The sequence below is a fragment of the Ambystoma mexicanum genome, chromosome 11 (genome assembly GCF_040938575.1).
Source record: "Ambystoma mexicanum isolate Mex_15411 chromosome 11, UKY_AmexF1_1, whole genome shotgun sequence".
NCBI classification, from domain to species: Eukaryota; Metazoa; Chordata; class Amphibia; order Caudata; family Ambystomatidae; genus Ambystoma; species Ambystoma mexicanum.
Window position 1 is genome coordinate 1,479,978,751 of NC_090934.1, and position 22,095 is coordinate 1,480,000,845.

General features: G+C 51.4%; 1 protein-coding gene across 4 annotated transcripts in view; it reads right to left on the reverse strand.

Annotated features, from left to right (window-relative positions):
- Window positions 1–22,095, reverse strand: part of PRC1 (protein regulator of cytokinesis 1) — a 626,832-nt gene that overhangs the window by 503,204 nt on the left and 101,533 nt on the right. For all 4 annotated transcript variants that reach the window (XM_069625201.1, XM_069625203.1, XM_069625202.1 and 1 more), the window contains exon 3: window positions 19,213–19,335. In XM_069625201.1, coding sequence (XP_069481302.1) covers window positions 19,213–19,335 — 123 coding nt within the window. The remainder of the gene's footprint in view (window positions 1–19,212; window positions 19,336–22,095) is intronic.

The following is a 22,095-nucleotide window of genomic DNA, read 5'->3' on the forward strand; positions in this document are numbered from 1 at the left end:
TGGAGGGTCACCCACATTTGGGTTCTCTTCCCAGCCCTCTATGGGATCATGCATGTCCTTGGTTGATTAATTCCTCATCCTGGGTGTCAGCAGGAAGGTAGCCCCAGGAGTTGAGAGCTGACCAACCATATCCACTCTTCAGGAAAAACTTAAAACACATCACTTCCACCAATCCTTCGCTTCCCATCACCTTCTCCCCTGAGGACACTATCCTGCAATCATAAAACAGTATATCTTGCTATATTCTCTCTTTATGTAAATACTGCAGCCTATGTATATGTAACCATATAAGATGTATATCCTTGGTGCATGTACCCTTGCTTCAGTACTTGTATATATATCCTATAATCATGCAAAATTGTTCATCTTGCTATATGTAAATTCTGTAACCTGTGTATATGCAACCATGTAAGCCTTGCATTTCCTTGTCGTTGCGCGCTTTTACTTACGAGTCTGGTGCGCTTAACAAATTAATAAACAAACAAGGTCATCCTCAGTTAGGTCGTAATTGTATATATCCTCTTCTAAAGAGGGGTCAAAAAGTCTTGGAACTTTAGCTTTGGGGTCCATAGGGCTCTCATCCCTTGGCCTCCCTTGGTGTAGGTTGTTCTGAACGGGAAAAAAAACCTGTCCAGCCTTTCCATACAGTTCTCAAACTTTTCTCTAGTCCGAACTGAGGACCTAGAAGGGTCTAGGTGGAATAAGGTCTTGATCATGTTCATCCGTCGGAAAGCATTGAGATTTGTCTCATCGTCGAGAAAAGCCCTTCTTCGCCCTCAGAGAACTCCTCCTGAGGTACCGATAGAGGTGAGAAGTCTGTGCCTCTTGACTTCTGGGTGGGTTCCGGTACCCCCCTTAGGGCATCCTTGGACCTCGGCAGTTCCTTGGGCCTTTCCGTGGGCCTCAGCACATCCCTAGGTTGCTGCTTCTGGGAATCGGCAGCAACAATCCTAGGTAAGCTGTCGGCGACGCCCTCCGCGGTCGGGAGGCGCATAGCTTCAGCCTGCGTTTGCGAGGGGGTGCTCTTTGCCAGTGCCTTGTACTTGGCGGCTGCTTTCGGCAGTGCCTGGACCTTATCTTCTGCCAACGCCTTTTTTGGCGTAACCAGAACCCTATCGCCGCCAGACGCCTTCTTGCGATGAGTCTTGACGGAACCTGGTATATATGGGGTAGCACCCTTTGATTGCCTGGTCGCTAGGCAAATTTGTGGCTGCGGGAGGGCTGGCAATCTCAACAGTGAGCGGATACCGCCGGAGCTTCCGGTGTACCCGATGGTGCTGAAGTCTTCTTCGACCTGGCCGAAGATGGAGGTTGTGTGCTTTGTGCTGTGTACATGTTTGTCTTAGGGGTGTGACTTCCCCAGAGCAGTGCCTAAACTGTGCCTAGCGGGGCCGGGGACAGACTATGCGGAACACTAGCCGTCGAAAGGTCAACAATCTCCAGTTCGGAGGTATAATCGTCACTTGCCATCATATTCGGTGGCTGCGGCAGCAGGAGAAAATTCGGCCTTCGACATACTGTAGGCCGCCCAACGCTCGACTCTACACTCCTTTAATGTTTTAGGATGGAGGAGCTTACAAGCCATGCATCTTTCCTTGTGATCGAGGGGCAAGCACCGGTTACACCGTCTGTGCCCATCTTTCCAAGGGAATTTGCTCCTACAATTAGGGCATATCCTAAATGGAGTCCTCCATAGCTGAGGATGGGTAGCGTGACGAAGACCAAAAAGGAAAAAGGAAGGAAAGGGAAAGGCATTCTCAATTTGTATAGAAATGTCCACCCTGACCTCACTCTCCCTACTGTATAGGCCGGCAGAAGGCCCGGCCATGTGGTCAGCCGCGCCGACTGGATCACCGTCCGTCGAGTTCTTGAAGGTCTTCGGCGGAAGTCTAACAGCCGTCGAAATAAGGGACGGATAGGGCGATATGTATATTTTATATAATTATTGTCCCGTCAACCTTTCGTCAAATAAGCAAAGTCTTGACGAGCTCTGCATCAAGGGGACCAGTATGCTGGGCGTAAAAAAACAATCTGAGGGACCTCGATGCATGAGGGATCTTGGGTACACTACACGTCACGTATGGATAGTGTTACAGGCACATGCCCATGTCGACGTCCCGCTACAGTTCTTGAAAGACAAGATGCAAGATGTTGGACCATATGCACAGCATGTGATTGTAAGAAGATTAACAAACATCAGAAGAGATGTTACTGAAGCAGTGAGAAAGGTTATAGCATGCATCTCCCTAGCACTCCACATATGGTCGGGTGTGCTGGGCTGACAATATAAAATAGAGGATACAAATAGCTTTCTATACCCTTGGGAACAGGGGTTCTGCAAGGTAAATAAGTAACCCTAACAGGAAGGTTACAGCACCAGTGAGAAAGGGGATACTATGTATGCCTCATCACTCCACATAAGGTGGGTGGGATGATCTTGGGGATTGCAGAAAGGATTAAAAAAAAAGTATCCTTCTATCGCTTTTAAAGTATACATTAGGGGGGTGTCCATATCGGGGGAGGCAGGAGTACTGAAAACTATAAGAAATGACCTCAGTCACTCTGAATCGAAGGTGCAGGAGTTGGAACTGGACTGCACGACCACAGCTGACCCTGCTAAACTTGTACAAATAAGTGAGGAACTAAAGTCTTTTTTCCAACTTTTTATTTTCATCAAAATATATGTAAAAAACACAACCAAGCAAGAAGAACATGGATACCCCCCCCACACAGCACTGTTAGCCCATTTCCCCCAGGCATTGCCCTTCCCGCCCATTAACCGTGAATGTCGAATAGCTTGAGTCTTTGAGGGCACCATTGTTCCCTGAATTCCCCTTTCAGTAAGCCAGTGTCTCTCCCCACTCCGTTCAGAAGGTCTCCAACTTGTTATTGGCTGCATACGTAGCCCATTCCATCGAGACAATGCCCCACATTTTCCTTAGCCAATCTTGTTCTGTCAGGATCGGAGACTTCCATCTGTGCGATGAGAGCCATCGCCGCCAAAGTAAAGATCACTTTCGCCTTGGTGCTGCCTTGCCTCTCCTTACCCCCCCCTCCCCCCGTCGACTCCTACCCTTCCCCGAAGTGGACAGACATATCTCATGTAAACTGTCCGGTGTGTAATGCCAGCTATATAAATATTTATACCAAGCCTCCTGCAATTGGGCTGCTTTTGCCACCTTCGGGATCTGTCTCCACAAACTCTCCCAGCCCTCATGACCCAAACTGATTCCCGATAGCCGTTCCCAGTTTCTCATACGGCCAGGAGGGTTCCGAGACGGTGAGCTCTAATTGCTTATAGAGGTCGGATATTACCCCCCCCCCCTCGACCCCTCATGCGTTAGTAGGAAACGTTCAAATTGGGTTAAGTCCCGGGTCGCAGACTCTCACCTCTACCGATATTACCCAGTGCCTAATTTGGAAGTAACAGAGCCTCTCCCAACCCGAACTCCCGCTTACATTGCTCAAACGTTTCAACCTGTGCCCCATTAAACATGTCCCTCAGGGTGCTGCAGCCCCCGCTCTTCCATATTAAAAAGGCCCCTCCCTCCAACCCGGTGAAGTCCCCATTATTAAAGATTGGAGTGAACAGCGAGGGGAGAGGTCGTAATTCCTCGCCTCTCCACGGCCCTATCCCAGCTATGCACCACTCCCTTCGTGATCGCACTCAAGTAAAGGTGGGGCGGTCTCAGCCTTCGTGGAAGCCACAATACTTCCCCCAGGTGTTGTCGAGCCACTGCTCTGTCCATTTTCACCCAATGCTTGAGATAATCTGCCAAAAACCAATCTAATTACTCCGAGTTGCACTGCTTCGTAGTAGCGGCGAAAATCGGGGAAAGCCAGTCCCCCCGTTCCCCCTGGACGCAGTTAGTAAGCGCTTGGATAGGCGCGGCTTCTTGCCCTCCAAGACAAAGTCCTTAACTGCTTGATCTAACTTCTTAAAGAAACTCTCCGGGACCGGCATGGGAATGGCCTGAAACAAGTAGAGTAAACGGGGGAGAACCACCATTTTTAAAACAGCCCCCCTGCCCAACCAGGATATCCTCAGGGTGCTCCATTTCCTCAAATCTTTTTTGATTGCCAATAACATGGGTTCATAGTTTGCCCCGAACCAGCCCGCCAGTGAGGGGGTTATCCTAACTCCCAGGTTACGCAACCCAGTCGGACTCCATTTAAACGGGGAGAGCGCCCTGGTCTCTCTCGCTTCACACTCCCCTAATGACAGGGTCATTAATTCTGACTTCTGTAGGTTCACACGCAAACTGGACAGCTCCCCAAATTTAGTAAGCAGATCTATGCTGGCGATGGACACCTTTGGATTTGTCAGCTGAGCAGCATGTCGTCAGCAAAAGCCGCTACCTTATGCTGGGTCCCCCGGAATGGTATTCCCTGAATGTCAGCCGCCTCCCGTATTGCCTGGAGAAGTGGTTCCAGGTATATTGCGTAAAGCAACGGAGAGAGGGGACATCCCTGCTTCGTTCCCTGCTGCAGTCTAAATGGTTTGGACATTTCCCTGTTAACCAAAATACGAGACGTAGGGTTTTTATAATTAGCAGCAACCATGCTTATAAACTCCGACCCCAAACCCAAACTCTCCATCACCTGAAATAAGAACGACTACTCCACCCGATCCAATGCCTTTTCAGCGTCGAGCGCCAGAAGTATCGCCGGAGTGGCCGTCTTTTGGGGCTTCTCTACCAGATGAGCCACCCTCCTGATGTTATCGGCGGTTTGCCTTCCCAGCACAAATCCCGCTTGGTCTTGATGAATTAAGATGGGTAGATGCCTTTGCAGGCACCTCACCAATATTTTGGTGACAATTTTGGCCTGTGTTTATAAAAGCAATTGGGCGATAGGAGGCAAACTCCTCTGGGTCTTTCCCCGCTTTATGAATAAGGGAGATTTTAGACTCTTCCATAGTAGGGGCGATCCCGCCCCCACCGCGGAACGTGTTGAATAATTGTTAAGTGAGGGACCAAGAGGTGTGTATAAGTTTTATAAAAGGAGGCCGGGAAGCAGTCAGGACCGGGAGCCTTCTGCGGGAGTGATACAATGATGGCCCTCACTTCGTCCTCTGATGGGACGGCCCAGCTCTTCACCCTCCTCCCTAGATAATTGCAGAAGGAGCAGGCTCTCCAGGAACTTTTTGGGGATGCGGGTGTGGGCTCTGAAGAGTACAGTGCTTCATAAAACTCCACTAATCTCCCCTTATCTCCTCAGCCCGTGTGAGTTTCCTACCCCCGTCGCTCTTGATGGCCGAAATAACCACCTGCTCCCTCTGCCCTCTCAGGAGGCGGGCTAGAAGCGAGTCCGCTTTATTAGCCTTTGCGTAAAATTTTTGCCTCACCCTCAACATGGCCTCTTCTGTTTTTTTAGTCCTTCCGCCAGCCTATACTCCCTGTAAGCCTTCCTTGTAGGTGTCTCCCGTTCCCGCACCCTGGCGGCCTCGACCTCTTTCCAACTGAGTCTACAGCCCTCGCAGCTGCCTGCTTCTCCGCCTTAAGCGCGATGAGCTCCCCCCTCAAGATCGGCAAAGGCGTCCCACCTAGTGCTCAGACTCGTATCCGAACCATTGTTCCTCTCAAAGTAGTCCCGGAACTTGTCCCCAATTTCCTCCCTCAACACGTGATCCCTCAGGAGTTCCCCCGGGAACTTCCAACTCCACACCCCCCGGCCAACGCCTCCCGAGACGCATGGACATCTGGACTACCTTGTGGTCAGCTATCCCCAGAGGGCCCACCTCCACCGCCTCCACCTTCCCCAGCAGGCTGGCAGACACCCAGATGTAGTCAATTCGTGACTGGGTTTTGTGGACATCAGAGAGGAAGGTAAACCCCTCGTCCTCTCCCCGAAGAACTCGCCATACATCTCTCAACCAGCCTCCTCCCATCTCTCTTAACCAGGGAGACGCCACCGCGCTTGCCCCCAACCTCCTCATGCCTAGACCGGTCTGCCAGGTTGAAATCACCCATCAATATCACTTGTCCCCTCGCAAAGGTTTCTAGGGTGCCCAGGGTCTCGCGCAGGAACTGATCCTGGCCCACATTGGGGCTGTACACGAGGCGATGGTATAACACAAGCCCATCATCTCCCTCCTGACCATGATGCATCTCCCGTCACTATCCCTAAGGATATCCTAGAGTCTAAAGTTAATCCCCCTCCCAAAGGCCAGGGCTAACCCCCCCATCTTCGTTGGGCCAGAAGCAAACAGTAACTGCAGGAAGCCTTTCAAGTGCAAGCGACTCTGGTCCTGCCGAAGCAGGTGGGTCTCTTATAGCGCCAGCACATCCGGCTTAAGAGAACTGGTGAACTGCTCCAGTTTTTTCCGTTTGAGGGGGGAGTTTAATCCCCTCACATTATGCGTTAGCCACCTAAATTCTGCGTTATGGCCCCGGTGTTACGCTCACCTGGTTCCCACAGGGGCATCTATCGGACCTGGACAGCTGAAGTCTCCACCAACGTGATGCGTACTGGAGAGGACAGTATGGCCCGGCCCGCCTAATCTTGTCTGCTGGACACGTAGAAGTATTCTCCTGCCAGTGGAGAAAGGGATTTAGCCACCCGTGGACTTTAGTGATGGGCCCCCCCAACTGTTCTCGTTCTCCCCACTAATCACCTCCAATATCCCCTCTTGGTAACCTCACCTTATGTTTTTAAATGATGAGCTCTCCTACCTGCATGGCATGCAGGGACGCGTAGATACCAGTTACTTCACTGGTTTGAAGGTACTGGAGGAGTTCCGGAGGAATATTGACTCCAGTGTCTATAAAGTTCAATATGTTCAATGTTCACTCTTGTTCCATTCCCTCGTTAGGTTGCAGGTGGGTCCAAAAGAATATTGCCTGGAGGCAGCTGATGGCGTTCAGGTAAGTGTGTATTACCAAACACTGTCCGGTAAAAGTTGCATGAGTTTAACTTGCTGTTTTCTCTCCCTTTATAGGTGCGGCATAGAAAGATGCAGCGAATTAAAGTATACCACTTCCGGTGGTAAAGCAGGTAAGCCTATGGTGGCAAAGAGATTGTCTTTGTCGGTTTTCTCGGCTCACCTTGTTATTCCTTTTGTTTTCCCCCCAGGTGCTGGGTTTCAACGAAGAAAATGATGGAGGCAGGGCCGAGTTGAAAGATGCGGTGGACTGGTGAGTATAACGCGGCGCTGCTGCTGGCGAAGCGACACGTGCTGAAATAATGTCCTTTCCAGGCTCGGATATGTGCTGGGTCCGGAACCAGGTAAGAAATCAAATAATGTCCGTGATCTAACCTCTTCTTTCTTTTCCTTTTGTCTAGGAGCTCCGGATTCGAGGCAGGCATGGCAGAAGACTGGATGCTGATTTGCAGACACGGTGAGCATTACGCTGCTGGATGCAGAACACCACGAAGCATGAGCTGCTGTTCGGGCGTGGTTTAAATAGCCTGCAAAGTAGTCCCAGGTAAGAAGTTCCCCAGAACCACACCCGAGTAAAAAATAGCCCCTGTAATAAAATAGTCCCATCCAGGCCTCACGTTGGCTTGGACTCATTTGCAGCATGGTCTGCAAAAGGTAAGTAAAGTATGAGCCTGGCGCCTATGGCGCCAAGACCGATTTCTATGATGAGCCTGGCGCCTAAGGCGCCAGGACTGAATTCAAACAGCCCCCAGCCGAGGCTGTTGGGGTTTTAATGAGTATCTGGATGCCTGCTCCTGGGGCTGATGGACTCGATCCGGATGCCCGGGGGTAGGCATCATGACACCCGGGCCCCTTCCTCCGCCTGCCCACTCGCCCTATCCCTGGATGGCCCAGTAGGGTGCCTCCCCTCCTGAGGAGGGTGCCGATGTCCTCCCCTTCTACCTCTCCCATCTGTCCCGCCATCCTCCCAAATTCAAACTCTTCCGTTGGTAGCTGTGGTTCCCTCCCTACCCCCTTCCCACCCTGCAACCCCAAATTAGGGTGAATCCACCCCTTCCCCCTCTCCCCCCCTACCCCTCCCGGACACCTCTGCCCTTATTTGCCCCAAGATGGCCTGATCACAGATAGCTGCTCCTCTCCTCACCCCTCTTGTTCCATTGATCCCTTAAGAGGCCCACCACCCCTATCACACCCAACTTTCAGGGCCCACCCTGCACCCCGACTGCCTCTCTGTTCCTCGGTGGGAGGAAACTTGACCCCCTTCTAAGCCCTCCTTTTTTCCCCCACCGTTGACCATTCCCAAGGTCTCGACCTAGGTCTGAGATCATTTGTTTGAGGGGAGCTCCGTTCCGGATTGCCCTCCAAGTCGATTTGCATCAGGTCAGCTCCTTCCTGTACTGTTGTAATGCGCTTTGAAGTTCTCTCCCATTCAAACACTAGGCCAAATGGAAAGGTCCAATTGTATCTGATGCCTTTTCCATTAAGAACCTTCAGGATGGGACCCATCAGTTTCCTTTTTACTAATGTGCTGTTCGCTAGATCCTGATAGAGAGCCATCTGTTGGCCCTGGTATGTTATCGGTTCCCTCTGCTGTGCCTTCCGAAGGACTGCCTCCTTCTGAGCGTACCTGGCGCAGGCAGCCAACACATCCCTTGGTCTTGGTGAAGCTCCTCTCGGAGCCCTACCGACCCTGTGGACACGATCCAGCTCAATCAGTCCCGGGGAGTCCAACCCCAGTTTATCCGCAAAGATGGCCTGGTCACTTCTTTCAACTCCTTGTCCTTAACCGATTCTGGCAACAGTTTCACCCTGATGTTAACCCTACGAGACCAATTTTCCAAATCTTCGACCTGTGCCTCCAGGTTCCGAGTAGCCACATCTAGTCTTTCGATAGCTTCACTATTGGCGGTTGTATCCTTATCTACATCCTGAAGGCCTTTCTCCAATAGATCAGTTCTTTCACCCAGTTGTCGCATCTCCTGCCGGATCTCTCCTAGGGCCTCGTTCAGGTCCGCCCGCATGAGCTGAAATTGGTCCTGAAACGTTTTAGTGAGGTTGGTCTGCAAGTTATGTACCTCGCCCAAGAGGGGATACCTCGTCTTGCTTTGACATCAGGGCGGCCCCCTGTGCAGTTTCCAAGGGGGTGCAGTACGTTGCCCCCCCTTGATCAGTCGTAGCGCCTTCTCTAGTGTCCTGCGGGGACCACATGGAGCAGAGGGTGCCAGACATGTCGCTCGAGTTGAGGGCCACAAACTCCTTTTCCCTTGGCCTTCGTGGTCATGGCACCCCCTGCCTCAACAGTTTTCCTTCCCCAACTTCCTGAGCTACGCTTCGAGAAAGACTCATGCCTTTGCACCAGGACTATCCGTCCCCCTGCACTCCTGTTTACCTTTGGGGTAGCCTCCGAGTGCCCCCCCCCGGCTGGCTGAGGTACCGGCGTCCGCCACCCGAGTCCTCCCACTCTTGCTTCACACCCCCTGGGGCCCCAGGGTCACATCCCAAGACCCCACGAATATCCGGGCCAGGGGAGTCAGGGGCTGTTAAGGGTCAAGTCTCTGCCGTTCCTAGTGCCGTGGCGCCTCGCCGCAACCCCTCATTTTAAATCTGGGGGTTTCCACTCGCCGGGACAGACCAGCACCTGGGGAGCACCTGTCCTCTGCTTTATCTGCTACCTTCCTTCGATGCCTGCTGAGGAGGCAGTCTCCCGGGTCGCCTGAGTCTGCTCCTGTGTGCTCCTCCTCCCGGTGTCCCGCTGGGGTCCCCGATCCTCCACAGGGGGTGGGACCAACAGCCACCCGCAAGCGGCGCCTGCCCTTGGGGACCCACTCTGCCACCCTCTGGGGCACCCACAAGAGACTGCAAGGGGTCAGCCCCAGGAGAGCCAGCGCCGCTCCGGCTCCTCTGCCGCTCTGATGGCCTCTCAGCGAGACCCTCTGCCCTGCCAGTGCCACCAGAGGACACCTAGCTCCAGGTCCGCCGTCAGGCAGGGGGCCGCCTCCACTGCTCCACCTCCTCCACGGGAGCCAGGCCCGGGGAGCCCCAAAAGTCGAAGGGCGTCGGCTCGGTTTGCCTGAGGCCGGGCCACCCATGATCCCCTGCCTCCACGTCCCGGCCGCTGCCTCACTCCAGTCGTCTGCAGCCAGACCGCCGATGCTGCTCGCCTCTGTGCGCCTCGGATCTGCGCAGGACACCCCCACTGCCGATCGCAGGGACAGCAATCTTCCTTCCCAAAATGCTTTTTTTTAAAGTTTTTGCCCCATGGCGGGGTGGTGGGCACCTCCTTGCCCTTAGGGTGTGGGGAGCTCCATCAGCGAAGCTACCTTAAGCTGGCGGCCATCTTGGAATCGAACAAAGTCTTTGAAACACATGCCATGAGAGTGGTTCGCTACTTTAGACGCCCACAGGCTGCTCGGAAATACGGGGAGGACGAGGGACCAGGAAATACAATGGCAAAACTAACGAGAGGTGAATGGGGCCAGACCCCAATTGTGTGTCGAAAACACGCATGGTATCCCCCAATGGGCGGACCAGCACATATTGGGGACCTTCGCTGAGTTTTACACTAACCTGTACGCACTGCCCCCAGAACACAGTGAGCAACACATGAGACCTCCTTGATCAGATCCCCACAACATGCATCTCATTCGACAAGATACCAACTGCATTCCCAGATCTTGTTAGAAGAGATTAGGGCCATCTCGGATCTCCCGAAGGGCAAGGCGCCAGGTCCTGACGGACTCTCTCCTGAATTTTACCAGTAACACGCTGTGATTCTTGCTCCCAAATTATTGGAGGTCTGGGATGCATCACTCCGGGAGTCCATCCTCCCTCCTTCCTTACGCAAAGCTGTCATAACAGTGTTTCTTAAGACCAACAAACCTGGCGACGAGTGCCGGTCGTACAGGCCTCTTTGGCTCATGAACATTGACACCAAGATCTTTGCAAAGGTGAAAGCAAACCGGTTCCTCCCGATCATGACCCACTGGGTACACGAAAATCAAGGGGGCTTTGTTTCCGGGAGATCTACTTCCCACAACATCCGGCGGCTTTTCAATGTGATGGCTGGAATTGACCAGGACTCAAATGCCATAGCAGTCACACTCTATGCTCAAAAAGCATCTGACATGGTCTCGGGGTAATATATGTGGCTGGGCCTGGAGACAATGTGGATCGGTCCCAATATGATTGATATATCAAATTGCTATACACTGCTCCTGTGGCGAGGGTCCGGGTCAATTACCTAACATCCACACTACTTACAATTTTCAGGGGCACCCAACAGGGCTGCCTGTTCTCCACGATCCTCTTAGCACTAGAGCCAATGGCAGACCATGTCAGACCACGTCATGCCCATAGAGGGGTACGAGTGAAAGACACCTCCGAGATCATATCCTTATACACAGATGTGTTATTATACATTAGAGACCCTGCCACCCACCTGGACCCCATTTTGCGAGATCACACGTGGGCACCTTTTCAGGTTTCACAATTAATTACTCCAAGTCGGAGATTCTTCCACTCACCAACGCGACCCAAAAACCTGTCTCAGAGTATCCACTTCGCTGGTCCCCCGTATGCTCTGCTAGCAGATAACTATGCACCTGTGTCGGATTTCGCGGATTCAAAAATGAGATGGCGCTCTCCTCTTGTCACTCACTGGAAACTCTCCCTCATCAAGATGATCCTGGTCCCCAAACTGCTTTACATCTTTAGCAATGTACCCGTCTGGCTCGGGAAACAATACTTTGCGAGACTACACAAATCTTGTGCACAGTTCCTATGGCACTCGGGCGCAGTTCGTAAGAAATGGTCATACATTGCGCACCCATATGAGAAGGGGGGGGGATTCACTGCCCCTGATTTGACGCTATATTGGATAGCCGACGGAGCCAAAAGCAAGGACAAAACGCAAGCCAAGGAAATGGCCGCCGGGGGTGCGAACCACGAGGTCCTCGCTGCGATCGCAGACCTGAAAGCGACCTGGGAGACCAAGCTCCAGCTCGCTGTGGCTGAACTGAAGACCGCAATGGAACTCCAGGTTGGGGCAGTGCAGGAGGACGTGAACCTCCTAAGGCAGGACGTGCGTACCCTGGCAGAGCGTACAGAGACTTTGGAGAAAGAATTGAGCCCTACCGCGGCAGACTGCGCTGTGCATAAGCGTGAACTCCATGCCTTGGTGCAACGCGTGGGCAACTTGGAGAGTAGGGCGGAGGAGGCAGAAGGGCGCGCCCGGAGGAACAACATTCGTATCGTAGGCCTGCCGGAGGGAACTGAGGGCCACAATCCAACGGAATTTATTGAAAACATGCTACTGCAGGAGATCACGGGAGGCACCCTGTCGCAGGGTTTTGCGGTTGAGAGAGCGCACAGGGCCTTAACTAGGAAGCCACCACCGGGAAACCCGCCCAGGCCAGTGATAGCTAAGATCCTTAATTACCGGGACCGAGAAAGGATCCTTGAACACTTCCGCAAGGGAGGCACAATACAACGAGGAGCGGCGAATATAACGGCCTATCCCGACTACACCCTGCAGGTACAGCGCAGTCGTATGAACTTCGGAGCGGTGAAGAGGAGATTGCGGGAAGCGGGGCTTAAATACATGTTGCTCTATCCGGCCAAACTGAAGGTTTTCTTTCAGAGCAAGCTACTGTTCTTTGTCACCCCGGAGGATGCTATGGAGTGGTTGGATGCACACAACTGCCCTCAGGAGTCAGATGTCCAGACGGCCGGTGGAAAATAAAGGACGAGATAAGTAACGCTGTAGGCCCGGTCGGGTCATGAACATTGGGACTAGATTATAGTCACTGAACTCGCTTGAGAACATGCGCGCGTCAGGGGGTATGAAACGTGGTCCTTGCGCGGACATGGTTGCGAAGATGAGGAGCCACCTGAAGCCACCCTTCACACCCCCTTTTTGTGTTTAGTTTAGTCACTGTTAGTGGGGTGACACCCTGTCGGGTTCTCTATTTGGGTTTCCAAGGAGGACCGAACACAGGGATGCCTGAGATCCAGGGATGGAGCTGGGCAGTGGTTGGGGGTAGGGGTTTGGGGGGGAGTTTTAGTTTTTGTATGAGCCTGGGGGTGAAACCGGGAGTGGGTGTTCGCAAAGTGGGGAGGGATTGCCTCGGATGGGGGGAGGAAACTACTGATAGACCATGGGAGACCTCAGGATATTAACGTGGAACGTTAGGGGGCTTAACAGTTATCTTAAGCGAAATAAAGTCATGTTGTATCTTAAGAGGCAGAAGATAGACGTAGCCCTGCTACAGGAGACACATCTAAAGCGAGAGAAACTGGAGCTGGTAGGGAGGAAGTGGAAGGGAACAGTGGTAGGATCAACATACTCCGCCTATGCCAGAGGAGTGCTGGTGTGGGTGGCGCCACACGTCCCATTCAAGCTAATTGTGGAGGAGGATGGGAGGTTGGTTATGGTGAGGGGGATGGTAGAGAACAAAGTAGTGTGCATTGTAAACACATACGCGCCTAACCAGGAAACGGCGACATATTTTAGGACGCTGTGCACCAAGCTCAGTGTTGGGATGGGGGGCACGGTGATATGGGGTGGTGACTTTAATTGCGTGTTGAACCCCAGGGAGGATAGGTCGGATGACAAGATGGCTAGGCCCAGTCCGGCGGCTAGGGTATTGCAGACGCTGCTGGCGGATTTTGGCCTAGTTGATGTGTGGAGAGCGAAACACCCGAGCGCGAGACAATACTCGCACTATTCGGCTCCGCATCTACTGCACACGAGGCTTGATTACTTTTTCACTACGCCAGACATAGTCGCGGAGTGCGACCATATAGACTACAGGGCGAGGGTCCTCTCTGACCACTCACCCCTGGTCATGCGATGGCAACTGTATTCCCCACGAGCGCGTATTCCAACATGGCGCCTAAGGGCGGAGGCGCTCAAAGACCCCGCCTTCAGAGAGGATATTAGGGAAGAGATAACTGCTTATTTTGAGGTGAATAAAGGGAGCGTTAAGTCGGCTGGCACCTTATGGGAGGCCTTTAAGGTCGTAATGCGGGGGATCGCCATTGCGAAGTCTAAGGGATTGATGGGGGGAGTCCTGGCGGATTTGCATAGAGCTGAGACTGCGCTGGAGGAGGAGTTGAAAGGTGGTGGGACAGATGCGGAGGCGGTCTCCAAATTGCAACAAGAGTGTGCGGAACATTGGGACAGGCTCTGTAATTTGAACTATAGAAAGTATATTGAAAGACTGCATGCGGGGGGAGATAAAACGGGCCGACTCTTAGCTTGGTTGTACAAGAGTGAGACCCCACGATCCCCGATCAGAATGGTAACCAATGAAAAGGGGGAGGAGGCAGACACCCAAGAAGGCGTGAACAGGGCATTCGTGGAATACTATAAGGTCTTATACGAAGATTGCGAGGGGGGCAGCCAGGAGGAGATAGACGAGGTGCTGGAAGATGTAGGCTTGCCCAAGGTCAGCGACGAGGAGCGGGAGGAGCTGGATGCTCCGATCACCCTGGAAGAGCTGAAGGAGATTGTGAGACAGTTGCCCACTAGTAAGGCCCCAGGGGCAGATGGGATCCCCAGTGAATTTTATAAAGTTTATGCAGAGGAAGTGCTCCCGCCCATGTTGGAAATGCTCAACGAAGCGTATGAGATGGGACGGTTGCCGGAGTCACTTAGGGAGGCAATTATAATACCGCTCCCCAAGCCAAATAAACCGGGACATGATTGTGGCTCCTACAGGCCCCTGTCGATGCTGAACCAAGATAGTAAGATCCTGACAGCTGTCCTGGCTACTAGAATGCGTAGAGTGATCGGCAAGTTGATCCACCCTGACCAGACGGGCTATGTCCCCAATAGGAACATCACTCACAACCACAGGCGCCTCCACAGGGTGGTCGAGTGGGGTGGTGGCGAGGACGGCGAAATGGCGATAGTAGCATTGGACGCGGTTAAGGCGTTCGACTCTGTTCGGTGGCCTTGGCTGCTAGCGGCTCTGAAAGGGTACGGGATGGGACCAGGTTATGTTAGGTGGGCCGAGATGTTATACAGTGCACCACTGGCCAGGGTCCGTACGGGCGCAGTGGTGTCAGAGAGATGGCAGTTGGGCAGAGGCACTAGGCAGGGGTGTCCTTGGTCCCCAATGTTGTACATCCTGGCCCTAGAACCCTTAGCGATTTACCTCCGGCAGCAATATGACCCGGTTGGCATTGATGTGAGAGGAGAGTGTCACCTCATATCCCTGTATGCAGATGATATGCTGTTATACCTAAGATACCCAGAAGAAAATTTGCAGTATGTCTTAGAGGTGATGGGGAGGTATGCCTGGTTGTCCGGTATAGCGGTAAACCCTCAGAAATCCATTCTATTTCCGCTGGGGGGCTATGTGGGGACTCCAGTGGAGAGGTTGCCAGTGTTGCAGATCCCGTGGGCGACGAGATCCTTTAGATACTTGGGGATTGATGTGTATCATACGACCGTGGAAGAGCACAAGCATAACACCGAACTTGCTGTGGGGAAGATCGAGAAATGTATGAGGTTCTGGGAAAGATTACCACTAGCGATGATGGGCCGAGGAGCCATGCTTAAAATGGTAGTGCTGCCCAGGCTTCTGCATTATTTTAACAACATCCCCTACATGATTCCTAAGAAGTTTTTTGTGAGGCTACATAGTGTTTGCAGAGAATTCCTGTGGCACGGCATGCGCAACAGAGTCGCACTGTGGAAGCTACAGAACTTCTATGAGAAGGGCGGAATCAAGCTGCCGAACTTTGAGGCATATTATGTGGCAGCGCAGCTACAATATGTGTCCAGGTGGCTCTCTGATGAAGAGACCCCTGAACACAGGCTGTTTGGGAAGGATTGCTCCCCTTTTTACTTGCGAGAGGTGATCTGGGTGGCTAATGCATGCATGAGGGAGCGGCCTAGTATGCTAGCTTTGGGACGGAACATGTGGAAACGGGCCTGCCGGATGATGGGCAACCCTTCGCCGTGTGTGTTGCAGTTCCCATTGGTCGCACTGGCGAAGGGAGACGGGCAGCTCAGGGCAACCATTCGGATATACTGGGAGTCAGTGGGGTTGGTCACCATGGGAGATATTTGGCAGGATGGGACCATCTTGGAGTTCGAAGAATTAGAGGCAGGGTCGGGACTGCACAGGGGTCAATATATGACATATCATAGGATAGTGCAGGAGATCCGGAATAGGTGGCCCGAAACTACCCTGGCCGATGAACCGGATGTCCCGGTGGAGATACTATATGACACATCGGAGGGCGGGCATGAGGTCTCTAGGTTGTACGAGATGTTGATGACGAAGGCTGGGAGCGATTTAGAGCACTTGAGACTGGAATGGGAAACGGAGATGGGGGCCCCGATGGCAGATGGGTTGTGGGAGCGAGCCCTTGGGTATCATAAAAAAGTATCGAGAAATGCCAGGTTTAAGCAAATACAGCTTTATATAACGCACAGAGCATACCCGACCCCTTTGAGAATATCCAAATTTCGGGGTGTTGGACGCCAGGCGTGCCCCAAGTGCGACGAGGAGAATGCAGACATGATACACATGTTTTGGGCGTGCCCAGTAATTGCAAGCTATTGGGGTGAAGTGGCGCAGAGGCTGGCAGGAAAGGGTGTTACGCTCAAAGTGGATTCAGCCTGGGCCTGCTTACTGGGGGGATATCCCAGAGCGCGTAAACTTAGACATGTCGATAAATTGAAAGATCTGGCTTATGTGCTTGCTAAACGTAGGCTTGCCATGGGTTGGAAGGAGTGTCATAAGCCACGAACGGAGGTCTGGTGGAGGGATCTCCAAAAATGGGCGGAGGCCGAGACGGCTGTGTGGCGAGATGCCAGTATCGCGGGGGAGGACGAGGAAATGTGCTCTCTCGCGGCATGGAAACTGTTGATAGCTGAACTGTTTGGAACGGGGTCAGCTTCAATTGACTCTGAGAGTGATGACGCCCCCTCGCCCACAGCGGATACCAAAGGCGAACACCATACAGGCTCATAGGGGGGAGGGATGGGGATTGCAGTGTTGTTTGTTGTTAAACGTGTTTATTTATGTTTAAGTTGTAATGTTGTGTGGTTTATATATATAAAATAAAAATATATTTTAAAAAAAAATATTGGATAGCCGCACAGGCCCTATACGCCACGTATTGGTACCAGAGTCCTCTGACTCATCCACACGTCAAGTTGGAAAGTGTGGCTGAGATTAATATTAGGACCCTGATATTTCATCGGGATTATGTGCCAGATTCCCATCTTGATCCAGTAGCATCCACCCTACTCGCCTGAGACCGACTCCTGAACACAACAGCGGTATCCTACCCCCTACTACACATGGCTTCCCATCTGGAGGTTGCCTGGGTTGGAACCCACACCGACCGCCTTGGCCTGACACTGGGAGGCCTTGGCTTACCGGGCATTAACCGACTTCTTTCCCCGATGAGAGGTTCATCGATCCGCAGACATGGAGGCAGGGTCACTCTGGGTCTGCACTTGATATTACAAGTACTACAGGCTCCGCGCTGCCTTCCGCGATAGGTAGACTACTTTTCCTGATTAATCTCCCGACACTCCGGAAGATCCCTACATAGCTAACTCGATTGGCGCCCGCGGCGTTGTCTCCTTATACAAAATGTTGCTGGCAGGGACTCCGACCAAGCCATCCAAAGCACGTACTGAATGGGCAGACGAATTGGGCCTCGAAATCTGACCATCTCTGGAAAAAGATGTGTTCGCACACAAAAAGGGTATCCTTTAATTTTCGTTACCGAGTCATGCAGTTTAAATTACTGAACAGATTGTACTACACTCCCCGAAAAATGTCCAAGTTCACTTGCATGGGCACACATACCTGTACCCGCTGCAAGGTGGAGGGTGCAGACCATCTACACATGTTCTGGACGCGTCACATATTGGGAGATTTCTGGGATGGGATCTTGAAGGCCCTCTCTGATACCACTGGTACGGTGATCGCTCCTAGACCACTGGGAATATTCTTTGGGGTGTGTAATACTGATGACACTAGACGGATGGCTAAGTTCTTAAACATAAGTTGCATGGTAGCCAAGAAATGTGTGATCAAGTGCTGGAAGAGCCCCTCCATCCCCCTCACCCCCCACAACTTTCAGAAGTGGCTCAATGCACTCACCTGGTCCAGGACTTGTGAAGAATACTTAACTATGCTCCCAGTGCACTCTCGCCCCAAGAACGTATGGGCTGCTTTCAACAGTTACCTTATCAATCAAGCTGAAAGTGCATCCGGAAGGGACTCACCTGGGACCACGCAGGGGCGAACCTGAGGGTCATGGTATCCTACACACGTGTCTCCTCATTATGATGTTCTAATATATTTACTCATGCAAATTGTGTCTTACTAGTGTGCAGCTCATACGTTATGCTCCGACATGTGTCTTTTGCTGTAAACCTCTGCCAATAAATACAAAATGTTTAAAAAGGTATCCTTCTACCCTTGGTAACGTTAGTTCACACAAGAAACCAAAGAGAAAATAAAAACAGTGATTAGCGCTGCAATAGTAAAATGTAGATGCCCAAAAAATATTTATTTATTCTTGTCTTAACAGTCTTAATACAATTTTTACAAGATTACGAAGTTCATTGGGTTTAGTTTTATTATTTGTAATGCGCAATTATACCCAGGGGTATCAGGGCGCAGCATTTACAAGAATATGCGAAGCTTGGTTACAAGTGTAGAATATACAAATTGGCATAGGGAGAATGTACAGAGCAGCAGAGGAAAGCAAACAATATATACAATATATACAAATTAAAAGTGGCACGCGAGGTTACACAGTGTGCGGATCACATGAAGAATCGCCTTGGCACTTACCTATCTTGGATGTCCTTCAGTTTCAGCCATGAGATTACCTTAGAGGGGAAATTCAGGTAGGGCATCTCTACTCTGAGGTTGGGAGGCAAAGAGTTCCATAGTTTGGCTGCCTTTACCGGGAAACTGTTACCTCCTATGGTGGCAGGTTTGTAGTTAGGGACAGAGAGGCAATCTTTGTAAGCAGTTCTAAGGGGTCTTGCGGAGGCTTGTCTATGGAATCTGTTAATCAAGTAGATCGGGGCGGCATTGTTAAGGGATTTGTAGTTTGGGTAAAATTTGTTTGATTGTGTTGCCCAAAAAAAAATGAAAGTATGGAGAGTCAAAAAAATGAAACCCATTAAAATGAGCAAAAGAAATGGGGGGGTGAAGGAGGGGGGAGGGGGGCGGGAGATCCGGGGGACAGAAAAAGAATACCCAAGTCCAGCACAAAGTGCTTGGGGTCTCACGTGAAGGTGATTTGGCATATAAATGAACATGTAACCCAAAAGTGCTTACTTCAAATGGTGGCAGGACAAGCTCACGGCACAGTGTGTCGAGCTCTTTACGGCATACAGCGATGCTCTTGAGGAGGCGCTCTCTTAAGCTCTCTTCTTCAGCAATCATCATATCTAGAAGCCCCTACATACAAATAAAAAAATAAACTTAGAAAGGAACATAGCAATACTAAAATGGTATTATAGAGACAAAATACAGGGTTCGAAATGGAAGGAAGCTGGAACCTATGTATCTCCACCTTGTAGCCCATAAGAGCCTGGCTAGCTACAAGGGGCTACATTTGGCTCCCCACACCCGTGTGGATTTTACTCTGGCGTTTGTGCCAATCTATAAGAAGGCATTAGGATACATCTACATAACCTTTACAGCATAATGGGGCATAAATAAGCGACAAAGTGTTATGTTCGCATCTTAGGTGCAAGTTAGATTTGCCATCCAACTTACACGGATTAGTTGAGTAGAGGTTAAAAAGAAGGCAAAGAAAGTGTACCTCATTGTGGCCGGGGACCTCAATGCTACCTGTGTCCCACCTCAATCTACAGGGGGACTCCACTGCGCAAAAAGGATTTCTACCCAAACGGTGCAGCATGTATTGGAGGATCTGGGTTATCCATGTGACCCTTTGGTGAGGGGGAGACGCCCTGGGCAGTGATATTACCCTATAATTCTGTCATGTGTTTACCAAATTCAATCTACCATCTGCAATATGGTGCAGCATTTATTACACAAGAGGGGGGGGGGGTCCGACGGTGAAATGGAACACCAAAGCGTGCTGAATTCTCACCACTATATTGTATTGGGTTATTTATATAGCGCCCTTTCCCTCATTTGTATGGCCTCATTGCGCTTTGTCGTTGGAACGCCCTCAGTGACCGTAGTGATGTGTTGGAAGCTCTAACAGTTTTAGATTAGGAGATGCATTTTTGCATGACTAGCACTTGGGGATGGTTAGGCTCGACTAAGCAGCCCAAAAGGGTCAGGCACGTGGGTGGGCACTGTTGGTGGTTTGCAAAAGAGTGCTATTGGAGAAGGTCGATGTGTGGCCAGCTATACCGAATTTCTTCTCATTGGTAGTCGCTGTATGCTAGTGGCAGAGGTGTTTAGGTACATCAGGTGTTTCAGTGTGGACGGATATGGGCTGTTCGGATGAGCATAGCCGTAGCTGCATTCTACGGTGCATGGATGTTTGGCTGGAGCATCTTTGTCCAGTCCGGACAGCGTGGTCTCGTTATTTGTGGTCTCTGGTGCAAGGGTCTCGGCGGGTGAGTATTGTGGTGTGCCACAGCAAAAGCTGCTGGCTTCCCTGGTGTATGTTAGGTAAGGAACGTTGTGCATGGGGCGACAGTATATCAGGCGAGCCGCTGCAAATGCTGCTGGACTCTTGTAATTGGTGTAAGGGAATGATTGGGTTCAGTAGTGTCTCGATGGGGTAGGATTCAGGGGGATATTATGGGAAGAGCCAGGATTTTAGGGTCTTTCTGAATTTCAGGTGGTTTTCCGTGGTGCAAATGAGTAGGGGTAGAGAGTGTCAGATGATTGGCGCTTGGACCAGCCTGGAGGAGTTGAAAGATGGGACCACTAGGCTAAATGCTGTGCGATAGATTCCTTGAGGGCTGGTAGGGAACAATTTTCTGAGGAATTCTGGTCCGGTGTTGTGGACAGCGCAGTGGGTGATGCACATGGCTTTAAAAAAAGTAGTGAGTCGACCAATCAGGAGCCAGTGAAGGGCTGATGTATTCTCTGGCGGGTAGGTTAATTAGCAGGCGTGCTGCTGCGTTTTGGATTCTCTGGAATTTCTCTAGTTGGGATGCCAGAGTGCCTAGGTAGAGGCAGTTTGCATAATCTAGGCGGGACAGGATGAGTTGATGTCCGAGAAACAGTGGGGATAGGTGAGGTAAGGGAATATACACCTCAGAATCCGTAGATGGAAGAAACAGGTTTTGGATACGGTGGTGTGTTGGGCGAGAGGACAGGTCAGAGTCCAATGTGCATACCAGGTTTATCACGTTGGAGATTACCGGTGCATGTCCTAGGGGTTGAGGCTACAGAATCGGTTCAGTGGAGGAGGGCTGTTTTCCCACAAACTAGGATTTCAGTTTTCCCAGGGTTGAGGATGAGGTGGTTGGTAGTCATCCAGTGGTCCATATCCGAGCGGCACGACGACCGGTCCGGACTGCTAGTGCCTTGAGATTTTGAGGATGATCTGGGTGTCTGTGTAGTTGTAGCAGGTAAGATTGTGTGGGCAGGGATTTTAGGTAGAAGTTGAAAATTAGGGGAGATAGGGCTGCTCCTTGTGGGACACCTTTCCTTACTGGTCGTGATGTGGATGTGAACTGGTGGAGGTGCACAATTTGTGATCGATTTGAGATGAAAGGAGACCCATGAATGAAAAGAGATCCATGAGAGGGCTGTGTTTGATTCCTAGTGTTTGTAGCCTGTCTAGTAGGATGATGTGATCAATGGCATCGAAGGCTGTGAAGAGGTCCAGCAGGCTGAGTACAGCGCAGCCTTCTGCATCGGCTTTTCTTTTCAGATCACCCCAGATGGAGACTAGGTAAGATTTCCAGTCTGTATGTCCTGGTTCTTGTTAGGGCAGTTTTGTTCTGGGCTGGAGGGTCAGCTCTCCTCTCCAGGTCCATTACAGACGGTGCTTGAGAGTTTTGAGTGATTCGAGACTGGCGGTGAACCACCTGGGTGTTGGCCCTGATCTCTGGGAGGTCCGTCTTATTTGAGTGAGGGGTGTGCGGGCATTTGTAAGCCAGAAGTTGAAGGTTTCAATTGCTTGAGATCCTTCCTGGAAGCAAGTGTATGGAGAGAGTTGACGAGTGAGTGTTCTAGATCTGGGGTGATGAAGACTTTGTTCCATAGTGGAATGATAGGGGG